The sequence below is a fragment of the Dermacentor silvarum genome, chromosome 2 (genome assembly GCF_013339745.2).
Source record: "Dermacentor silvarum isolate Dsil-2018 chromosome 2, BIME_Dsil_1.4, whole genome shotgun sequence".
NCBI classification, from domain to species: Eukaryota; Metazoa; Arthropoda; class Arachnida; order Ixodida; family Ixodidae; genus Dermacentor; species Dermacentor silvarum.
In genome coordinates, this window is record NC_051155.1 from 195,031,985 (window position 1) to 195,043,897 (window position 11,913).

Sequence of the window (11,913 nt, forward strand, 5' to 3'; positions counted from 1 at the left end):
TAAACTAACTGTCACACAGTTTTCTTGGGCAGATTTCTTTAAAGCAGCTTCCCAGGTACAAAAACCACTTGCCATTTCATTAGCATTGTAGTGTTGTTCAGCAGTTCCCACGATATTGCATTTTTTTTCAGGACATGATGTAATAGGAGAAGCTGGCGCCTTTAAGACACCCGCCGTGGTTGCTCAGTGGCTATGGTGTTGGGCTGCTGAGCACGAGGTCGCGGGATCAAATCCCGGCCACGGCGGCCGCATTTCGATGGGGGCGAAATGCGAAAACACCCGTGTACTTAGATTTATGTGCACGTTAAAGAACCCCAGGTGGTCCAAATTTCCGGAGTCCCCCACTACGGCGTGCCTCATAATCAGAACTGGTTTTGGCACGTAAAACCCCATTATTATTATTATTATTACGCCTTTAGGAGGCCCCGGCTACTTCTCCTTGTTTGACAAAGAAAAATATTGCCAAATAATGCTGAAAGGACAAAAACTGAAAGAAAGAGAAGCAGTATATGCTTCGAGAATCAATAAATAGGAGCGGAATTTTTCGGCGTCTTTATTTTTTCTGCAAGGACAATCATAAGGAAAAGGCTTCTTCATATTGTCTACACATATGACAAAGTGTTACGGTTTACTTTACGACGATGCGCTTACGGTTGGCGCAGAAGTCCAGTTTAATTCAATCATTTGGAAAAAGCTTTTACATTCCTTAGAACTTACCTAGTTCCCAAATAATGAACGTCATAAACCTTGCGGATATGGGGGCAAAATGCAAAAACAACTCCCATGTACCGTGTATTGGGTGCACACTGAAGAACCCCAGGTAGTCAAAATTATTCCGGAGTCCCCCACTACGGCGTGCCTCATAATAATACCGTGATGATGGTACGTTAAATACCAGATTTTAATTTGTTCTAATTTTTTTTCTCAAGCGAGGCGGTCAAGCCGCCATGACGCGCTGCGCCCTCTAGACACTATACTCGTCCCCACGTCATGCACCCACACAAGCGTTTAATTGAGCACTGCTCTGATTAACGCACCTAATTGAATATTCTCACTTTCGTATAAGAGTATGCAGTGCTTGCATCGCATCACACGGGGATTATTACCATACCCCTGGAAAGAGTCAGCTCTTCATCTTTGCTCCCCTGCTTATATCGATAGGTGTTATATTTAACTATTTTGGAGGCAATTTAGCAGGCCGTGCTGTATTTCGTTATTTTCTTGAGTGTTTTTGGTAATTAACTAGCACACTTCAAATTTCGCCCAGCAACCCTAATAGGTTCGCAGTAAAGCTCACACAAACAAAGATGTGGGTTAGAATATCTCTCCTTAGTAGATTGTGGGCGCGCATTTTTATTCTTTCTAGAACTGTAATACATGTGTTTTCTGAAGGCTTCACCCTATCTGCCCGTGAGAAGCTACAGAAATAAGCTTTATTTTTATTTCAAACTCATGTCATTCGAGCTGACCGGAAATTCTCCACATGCAGATCACAATGATACCTGGCTTCGTATGCTTATGTTTATTGTAGAGGCCCGACCGTTCAACGGGTGCAACTGTTAAGCACTTATTTAATTATCTTATCAACGCGTCTGAAGTTGTATATATAGCTTCGATAACCAATGGTCTGGTTAGGCTGTTAGGCAGCTCGCTGTTGTCGTAGTTTTGTTGACTCACATGATCTGCTTATGTCGCGTACCGACCATATTACAGGTCAAATAAATGTTTCTCATTGGCCGGAAATAAATAACTTCAAATTCCGCGTTAACATTTACATAAAATTGAATTATTCATGGCATGCTGGTGAATATGACGTTCCGAATTGTTGTACCCAGGGTTAACAAATGCTTTTTTTAAGGAAAGAAAAAACTCAGAACATGAACAAATGGTTTCTGCGTTCCTCCAAGCTTTCAGTGCCATTTTGGGCTTAAAGCCTTCCATGCGCAAGTACTATGGTCTAAGTGAAGACCAGGCTATCGATTAACAAATGAGATGTTCTGGAAAAAATACGCACATTCTATATTTACAGCTCTAGCTTTTCATGTGGCACTGTGCACATCTACCTTGGATGTAGTGCTCACGGGATACTCTCTCGTTGTGCACACCTCGGAACTAGGTAATTATTGTGGACGAATAATGCGTGTGCACTCTTTACACAGAGCACACTCTGGTGCCCCTAAAGCTAAACAAAAATAATGCACAATTGTTTTAGCGAAAATGACATCGAGAACAAGGTTAGAGATAGAGGGAGCGCACGAAGCCATGGACGCTCGGAACACCATCATTTTCAGTCATAATTTCGTAACTCCGAGTGATAAAGTCAATGTTCAACTATTTTTCCAGATCGGTATAGTTAAGCAACACACTGATGACGAACACAGCAGGTGGTCACTTTTACTCTTGCTGTTAACCTGAAGTACTAATACTGCTGGTTTCTTTAGAACATGCTGCTACAGCTGAAGGGTGCCCCCCGGGCACCGCGCGCACTAATGACTGATGTTCTCGTGTTATGACGAGAGAGTTTGCGGTGATGCCACTCACCACACAATCCACACGTCAGGACATGGTTCGTAAAACGATAACACAAGAGCACATCACAGTCAAAGCCGAAGTCCCGGCGTTGACGATGTAGCGACCGGGTTCACGGTGACTACACACAGGTCACCATTCCCACGTGGTCTCAGCGTTCTCACACAGTCATGATCAACACATCTCGCTCTCCCTGTCTTTGGGCGTCAGTGCGCAGTCGCCGCTCGTTGCTGTGTTGCAAGCTTTGGTGAGGCGCGCCGGGGAGTAAGCGTCAGCCGGGTCAGTGGACACCTGCGAATCTGTGTGGGCCCTGTTGAGCAGGCGACACGTGAGCGACTCGCGCACCAGCCGGGACGCTCTTCTCCAGAAACCGCCGTTGCCGGCGTCCTTGCGCGGCCGCTGAAAGTACAGGAAGATGTACGGATTGATGGCGCTGTTTGAGGCCGAGATGACGCCGAACAGGGCCACTACATTGGCGTCCAGGATGCCAGGGTTGCCGAAAGCGAGAATGGCCTCTTGCACCATGTACGGCACGTTGGTCACTAGGAAGGCACCGAATACCACGGCTGTCATCTTCAACGTTTTCACCTGCGAGTACAAAAAAGAAGAAAAAAAAATGAAAGAAAGAAGATCGCAGCGCTGTTGTGTGACATTTGCATTTCCATGCGCTCTTGCCTTAATTAAAGCTTTGCAATAGATTGAATTACAATGTATTCGGCTAGCACGCACACATAAACACGTACGCACACACGCGTGTACTTGCGTGCGCATATTTGCGCGCGCGCGCACGCACGCACAGGCACAATAAAAGATTAAGAATTGGATATATAGACTTATTATGGAGCATGGAACATTTTTGTCATCAATGCACAGTCTCAGACGTGCATGGACTTCGCCGTGATGCAATTAGTTTGCTGCTCCTGCTCTATTCCAGCGGTGATAAGCCGAATACTTATATTGAATATCATGCCGCTACTTGGCTCGGCGCCTATGTTGGCCCTGGCTACTTTGCACAGAAATACGTAAGCATCAGTCTCCCGATTGTAGTTCAAGTGAACCTCTTCACCATCTTTATGAAATTCGCACTACCGACTTAGGCAACAATTAAGAGTTGCGGCAGATCGATCGTGGAGTAGCGAGAGAGAAAATAAGAATTTCTTCAATAGGTCGGACAAAAAAAAAAAGATAAACACGTGTCAGGAATATTTTTACCTGGACCGATGCCTTGATATGTATATGGGACCAGACGGCCAGTCAGCTGAGTACACTATACGTATAACACACTCACCGTTCTTGGTTTATAGGTGTGCGTATAATCAAACACTAGTTACAAAACCATCCTTATTCGTCACACAAAATGACACGTTAAGCAAATGTTCATACTTTACAGCTTCTAAAACACCCGGTATAAACTTGCCCTGTCGTACAAGTTTCCTTGCTAGCTTTGCTGTCTGCTTTGCCAGCCCTTTTCTTTTTGCCAGCCTGCACGCGCCGCTCGAGGTTCAGAACTGGCTCAGGTAAACCGAGAAGAACAAGAAAAAAAAAGCATGTGTCTACTGTAATTTAGTCTATATAGTTGAACAAACGTATCCAGCAATAAATAGCCTTTGCGACCGCTATGCTCGCACTATACGTGTATATCACTTAAACAAAGTAGTATCAATGCTACTACTAATAGCGGCTGCTAATACTACAAACGACCGCGCTGCGGCGACACAAACTTGTGCAGACGGCGGCGCAAGGTGCATTGATAACGCAAGCATAGTACTGCAGGTGACGGCGCCTGGTGCGCTGTTGACGTTCCGATCATCATAAGCCGTTATCGCTCTTTTGCTCCTTGTCCATCAATGTCGAAAGCATCATTAACCGTGATCAATGGGCTCCGGTGGTGGCACGGACTGATCAAACGTACTCTGGCACGGCCGCGCGGACCGTATCTTGAAAGTGATCTGCGAAGCGGACAGAGAGTGGCCACTGCTGATAACTATGCGCGCTACGTTTTCGCCGCTTCGTTTGCGTTGAAGCGCCAGGCAGCATGAAGGTAAAGTCGATTGCTTCTTCTTCTTTCTGGGGTTTTACGTGCCAAAACCAGTTCTGGTTATCAGGCACGTACGCCGTAGTGGAAGCCTCCGGGTTAATCTTGACCACCTGCGGTTCTTTAACGTGCACTACAACGCAAGCATACGGGCGTTTTTTATTTTATTTATTTATTTATTTATTTATTTTTTTTTTGCACTTCGCCTCCATCGAAATGCGGCCGCCGCGGCAGGAGTTCGATCCCGGGACCTCGTGCTCAGCAGAGCAACGCCTTAGCTAAGTGAGCCACCGCAGCGGGTAAAGTCGCTTGCTAATGCGGGCTCTATCTTGAAAGTGATCGTCTTAAGGCTCATTCACACTAGGCCGACACGACACCGACTATGGTACGCCGACTGTTGGCGACAGTGCTTGCTTTCCTTTAAACCGTTGGCCAAAGCGTTTTCCGTCCGGTAAACTGCTGTCGCCAACAACTACCCTGCTCCAAAACACACACACACACACACACACACACACACACACACACACACACACACACACACACACACACACACACACACACACACACACACACACACACACACACACGCACACGCACACACACACACACACACACACACACACACACACACACACACACACACACACACACACACACACACACACACACACACACACACGCACGCACGCACGCACGCACGCACGCACGAACACACGCACACGAACACACGCACGCACGCACGCACGCACGAACACACGCACACACAAAAGCTGCTCTTAGCAAACCAGCCCGAGTAAACCAGACAAAGCGTATAAACGAAAGCTGAGTGGTGACTCCTCCTCGAAGTTCCCGCACCACATCACCATGCCGACATTAACTTTTACAGCGCCTGCCCGGGCTTAGTTAACTCGTTATCTGTAAAAATGAACTACACTATATGCTAAAAACGCCAAATACCGAAATAAGCAAATTTCATGAACCCTTATTGATTGAACCGCGCCAGCCCAAAAACGAAAAATTACATTGAAATCTGTGGTGTCACACGACGTGCCGGCGCTGTCGGCGCGAAATTCATAAAATTAAAACTTTGAACCTGAGTTTTTCTTTATGTATTATAAAAAAGCTACAAAAATATTTCATCAGTCTAAGCTGATTTAATGTTTCTCTTTAGTGTCCGTTTAAAAGTTCGTCACCCAGCTGACTCCAGTAGTTTTACTGCATACTTCTTTCCACGTGCATCATTTGCGAACATCTGACTTCACTAAGATGGCGGCAGCAAAGTTCTCCACGCAGCACAGCGGCACAAGGATACCTCCCTCACCAACCCCCAAGCTTGAGTCCGCGCTCAGTACTATAATAATCATCATCGTCATCTTCATCATAATCATCATCAGCCTATATTTATGTCCACTGCAGGACAAATGCGTCTCCCTGCGATCTCCAATTACCCCTGTCTTGCGCCTGCAAATTTCGTAACTTCATCATCCCATCTAGTTTTCTGCCGTCCGCGACTGCGCTTTCTTTCTCTTGGTATCCATCATGTAACTCTAATGGTGCACCAGTTACCCATCCCACGCATTACATGGCCTGCCCAGCTCCCTTTTTTTCCTCTTAATGTCAACTAGAATATCGGCTATCCACGTTTGCTCCCTGATCCACACCGCTCTCTTCCTGTCTCTTAACGTTAGGCCTATCATTTTTCGTTCCATCGCTCTCTTCTATAAAGGGTTGCCAGTCAGCCTCTACAGTCTGTAAAAGAGTACGTTTATCTACGTTAGTTAGCCACAGGAGACCCTGATAAGGGGAAGGAAATTTACAGAAGAATAAAATTGGGTTAGAGTGCATACGACAGGCAATTGCCAAATCCTGACTGGGAGCTTACCACTGTCGTTGAAAAGCAAAGTGTATAATCATTGCAGCCTACCGGTGCTAAAGAATGGGGCAGAAGTTTGGAGGTTAACAAAGAAGCTCGAGAACAAACAAGTTTACAGGACAGCACAAAAAGCGGTAAGGTTACGATGGCTTGCATATATACAGGGTGTTTCACCGAACACTTTCAAAACTTCTTAAAGGTTGCCTGTGGCAGATAGCACGATTCTAGTTTATGAGCTGGTCTACTCGAAGGGGCGGACATAACTTGCACAAGAAATTGAAATGCATAATCAAATAATTAACCGAAATTCACTAATTAAGTTTTTAACTAATTCCCTGATGGCCCATATTGCAATTTACAAATTGTAGCCGTGGAGTTCGCAAGGCGGATCCGCTTGGAACGAATTCTCGGGATGACACCAGTTTCGAGATATTAATTCCCGAACTTTGCGAAGAAATGCATTGGCGTTCCAGTTAGGTTCTAAACAAAACGTCGCTTTATGCATTGAAGCACAAAATTAACTGGAACGTCAATGCATTTCTCCGCAAAGTTCGGAAATTAATATCTCGAAACTGGTGTCATCCTGAGAATTCGTTTCAAGTGGATCCACCCGGCGAACTCCACGGCTACAATTTGTAAATTGCAATATGAGCCATCAGGCAATTTGATTAAATCTTAATTAGTGAATTTTTGTGAATTATTCGATTATTCATTTCAATTTCTTGTGGAAGTAATGTCCGCCTCTTCGAGTAGACCAGCTCATTAAATAGAATTGGGCTATCTGCCACAGGCAACCTTAAGTAAATTTTGAAAGTGTTCGCTGAAACACCCTGCATATATGTGTGTTATATTTGTTGGTAGGCAAATGCTGTGCTAGATGGACTTAGCGTAGCATATGCCAAAATGCTTGCAACGTTTGTGCCCACACTAGTTGCACGTTAGTTCCACAATTTAATGTGTTTTAGATGCCTTAGCTGTCCCCAGAAGCAACAAAATTACTCGGACAGCGTCAACCACAGCGTCATTCGTTAGCGCGTTAACAAGCATCAGTCAAAGCTACAGCACTTGTACTACACCACGATGCCATGAGACCTTGGACAGACAAAGGCGGATTTTATTATCTGACCGCAGTAGGCATTGAATGGCTGATACAATATTTATGAACTTTCCAATACAAATAGAAATATTCTTCCTAGTGAAATTATTGATAATTGCTTAGGCGCGATAACACCTCCCGAATAAATAAAAAAATGATGGAGGTCCGTTTTACGAGCGCGCATGCTATACAAATGAAATTTGCGCATAGTATTCTTGGCAACACCGGGCTTGTTGCGGCCTGGAGTAGCGGAATTATTAAATTTAGCACTGATACTATACTGACTGTATAACAGTAACCGCAGACATCCACTGTCAGTTTTCATATGGTATATATGAGGTTAGGAAATTCGCAGGCGCAAGTTGGAATACGCTAGCGCAAGACAGGGGTAATTGGAGATCGCAGGAAGAGGCCTTCGTCCTGCAGTGGACATAAATATAGGCTGATGATGATGATGATGATGATGATGATGATGATGATGTGACACAAGGCTGCTGTCAGGAATAGCGCAAAAAGACCTGAATGCTCGGGCTGTTACGGGCAATAGGACTGCGTGACGGAGCGATTCCCGCATACTTTAACCGACCCATCAATTCCATGCCTACTCAAACCTAACCGCCGCATGACCGAGACGTTTCTTTCTAGGACACATACCTTTGCCCGCGGAAGCGACGATGTAGTCTGCTGGCCCACCTTCCGACCTGTGGCGCTGTGCTTCCAAAGCGTCCAGAGTATTCCAGTGTGGAACGCAATCAGAAGTACGAGCGGCGCCACAAACACCATGAAGAACACGAACCCCATGTAGATCTGGCGGTGGTAGAGTGGTGTGCCGCGGTCGTAGAAGATGGACGCGCAGAAGCACTTTCCCGGTGCCACTTCGACGCTATGGAACACGTATACGTTGGGCAGGGAAGGCATGCACGAGGCCACCCACGTGACGGCGGCAAGCTTCCACGGGTCAGGGCTGGGCGCCAGCGGAGTTGCGATGGCGATGTGCCTGTCCACGGCAATGGCCACCAGCATGTACGTGGAGGAGACGAGCGCGAACGTCTGCAGGAATTTGAAGAAGCGGCAGAAGGGGTCGCCAGCGATCCACAGACGGCCCATCACCTCCCACACTACCTGCGACGTCATCGTGACGCACGCCACCAGGAGGTCAGCGATGGCGAGGTTCAGAAAGAGCACCCTGGCCTTGGACACGCGGCGGTGACGATGCTTGACAAGTAGGTTGCAGCAGACGACACTGTTGCCGACTACGGAGAGGATTATCATGGTGACGATAATGCAGATCCGGACTCGCTTGTGGTAGCGTGGACCCAAAACTTCGTCCGAAGCAAGGTTTCCGGTGGCGTTGCCGAAAAGCGCCGTGAGGTTGCCTGTGGGGTCGCTGCCATACGGAAGGTCGTCCAACGTGGCGTTGAAAACGTCTGCTTCAGTCATTCCTAGAGAAGGGGCATTCCGCGTCCAGCCCCACTGTCAGCGGCCCGACTCTTTCAAAGCCAGTTCATCTGTGAAATTGGTTCCGAGCGTCTATTGGTGGCCTCAGAGCTCAGCACAAGACGAGGCTTTTACTTGCAGGATCTTGTGCTTTCTTTTTCATTACGCCACGTGTAATTTGAGTGTTCCTGCCCATGTCATCAGTCCTCGGTCCTCGGCCTCTCCCAGACCTGCTCATGTAAAAAAAAAAAGAAATAAAAACATATTGCAGTGTGTATTTAGATACGCATAGAATATTGCATGAGCCGCAGACAAAGAAAATAGTTGGAAAGCGATTCAGTGTACAGTTGAAGTCGATGAAAGACAGTCTTCCTGAGCGATTTGGGAGGGAGATCGGGGCGGAGTCACTGCGCACCGCACTTTAATTAACGCGTCACTCCTCGCGTGAGGGGTTGGAGCGTTGGACTGAATGTTTTTTTACTGCTCCATCTCCGGGATCGGCCCACATTTTCATGTATGATGAGGTGTTAAATAATTTTAAATCATTTCCGGAATTGAACATGGTCAAAACTATGACCAAATTATGAGGCACGCCGTTATGGGGAAAAGCGTCCGCGGTATAATAGTTAACAACATCACCGTTCTGTGCTTGCTGTCATCTGTTCGAATCCGCAGTTGGCCAATTTTATTGATTATATATTTTAAAAAATCGCAATTTCGCCATAAGGGCGAAACAATGAATGCTATAGCAACATGTTAGAATATTACACGATGTAAGGCTCATAGGTTTAGTCGCAGTGTAAATTGCAGTAAACATAAGCCGACTAAGTTAGTACGCGTGGCCTGACGTGCGCAGACACACATGGACAGAGAGAACTCGATGGCGTCGAGTAGCATCGGCCAGAACTACAGGGTCTTGTCGACGTTGTCGTCTTGCGTCGGCCTCGCGTTTCTGTACTGCGGCTTGCTCACGGCGGGCTTGATGGTGTCCGCTTCGCGATATTGAACGGCAGAGTTCTGTCGGCGCTGTCGCTTAGCCTCGGCCTCGTGTTTGCGCAGCCCCGCGTCTGGGCACCCCCGATGTTGAGGCATGTTTGCGCGATCTGAGGGATGTGGTGCGTCACTGCAGAAACCCCGCACCGACAGGTACTACTACCAGGGGCTACCTCGTGTTTGAAAACGATGGTACAAGGTGACAGGCTCTGCATAGCTGTGTTACAATTCGTTCCAGCAAGCAAAGCTGTCTAACCAGAGGTCTTTGAATACAGCAGCTTCTGGGCACCATTGTACGCGACTGGAACACGACCACGCCTAGACATACTTCCCCACCTGGCATTCAAATTCTCACGCAAAGGGAAAGAGTGCCTTAATGAAAGTAATATTCTTCAGAAAACGTACAAAAACTAATGAACTCAATACTTCTATGTGTAATTATCGACGACGGCGAAAGATCGTATGGAGTGTTCATATAATTTATATTGCAATAAAACACGCCAAGAGCCTCAACGCACTGGCTTGTACGAGGTAAATGCTTAAGGGTATTCTATCCCTCTCGCTGGGGCATGCGCCCGTAGTTTAATGGTTAGAGCATCGGGTTTCTGCGCTAGGGGTTCTCTGCTACAATCCTTACGTCGGACAGTTTTATCTATCTATCTATCTATCTATCTATCTATCTATCTATCTATCTATCTATCTATCTATCTATCTACTGTCTGTCTGTCTGTCTGTCTGTCTGTCTGTCTGTCTGTCTGTCTGTCTGTCTGTCTGTCTGTCTGTCTGTCTGTCTGTCTGTCTGTCTGTCTGTCTGTCTGTCTGTCTGTCTGTCTGTCTGTCTGTCTGTCTGTCTGTCTGTCTGTCTGTCTGTCTGTCTGTCTGTCTGTCTGTCTGTCTGTCTGTCTGTCTGTCTGTCTGTCTGTCTGTCTGTCTGTCGTCTGTCTGTCTGTCTGTCTGTCTGTCTGTCTGTCTGTCTGTCTGTCTGTCTGTCTGTCTGTCTGTCTGTCTGTCTGTCTGTCTGTCTGTCTGTCTGTCTGTCTGTCTGTCTGTCTGTCTGTCTGTCTGTCTGTCTGTCTGTCTGTCTGTCTGTCTCTCTGTCTGTCTGTCTGTCTTTCTGTCTGTCTGTCTGTCTGTCTGTCTGTCTTTGTCTGTCTGTCTGTCTGTCTGTCTGTCTGTCTGTCTGTCTGTCTGTCTGTCTGTCTGTCTGTCTGTCTGTCTGTCTGTCTGTCTGTCTGTCTGTCTGTCTGTCTGTCTGTCTGTCTGTCTGTCTGTCTGTCTGTCTGTCTGTCTGTCTGTCTGTCTGTCTGTCTGTCTGTCTGTCTGTCTGTCTGTCTGTCTGTCTGTCTGTCTGTCTGTCTGTCTGTCTGTCTGTCTGTCTGTCTGTCTGTCTGTCTGTCTGTCTGTCTGTCTGTCTGTCTGTCTGTCTGTCTGTCTGTCTGTCTGTCTGTCTGTCTGTCTGTCTGTCTGTCTGTCTGTCTGTCTGTCTGTCTGTCTGTCTGTCTGTCTGTCTGTCTGTCTATCTATCTATCTGAAGGAAGTAGCACTTCGGATCCGGTGTGAAATAAATTGAAAGTGCAGGCGTACGTAGAAAAAGCAAAATCAAACATTTAATTTTGACGTTTTGGCCGGGGTCCGGCCTTCATTAACCATTGAAACTTTCAAATTAAATGTTTCTTTTTGCTTTTTACGTGCGTTCACACTTCTTTCAATTTCTTTAAATATATATTACGGGCGACCATCACGGGCTACCAGAGGTCCCAGGGGCACATGCCCAGTAGCGCATATCGGCCCCCATTTTCAGGCTGCACCATCTCCGGGATCGGCCCACGATAAGAGTCTAGAAACATGCCCGATACGGAAAGGTGCTGGTAACATGCCAAGAAAGACTTTGTCTTTAATAAATCAATAGAAGTGTCCAACTACGAATTCTAACAGAGGACAGACATCTAG

At 46.6% G+C, this 11,913-nt stretch overlaps 1 protein-coding gene across 1 annotated transcript; it reads right to left on the bottom strand.

Annotated features, from left to right (window-relative positions):
* Positions 1 to 1,781: 1,781 nt before the first annotated feature.
* On the bottom strand, positions 1,782 to 9,165 carry LOC119441195 (gonadotropin-releasing hormone receptor). Its single transcript, XM_037705853.2, has 2 exons — positions 8,188 to 9,165; positions 1,782 to 3,117 (listed from the first exon to the last, which is right to left on the bottom strand). The coding sequence occupies exons 1-2, from the start codon at positions 8,971 to 8,973 to the stop codon at positions 2,704 to 2,706; spliced, it is 1,200 nt and encodes a 399-aa protein (XP_037561781.1). The 5' UTR covers positions 8,974 to 9,165; the 3' UTR covers positions 1,782 to 2,703.
* Positions 9,166 to 11,913: the final 2,748 nt, after the last annotated feature.

What these genes read in the sequence shown, in the direction of transcription:
- LOC119441195 (XM_037705853.2), bottom strand. Translation starts at nt 8,973, where the DNA reads ATGACTGAAGCAGACGTTTTCAACGCCACGTTGGACGACCTTCCGTAT. An exon ending in CGTCGCTTCCGCGGGCAAAG is followed by an intron (nt 3,118 to 8,187) that starts GTATGTGTCCTA and finishes TTGTACTCGCAG; the next exon opens with GTGAAAACGTTGAAGATGAC.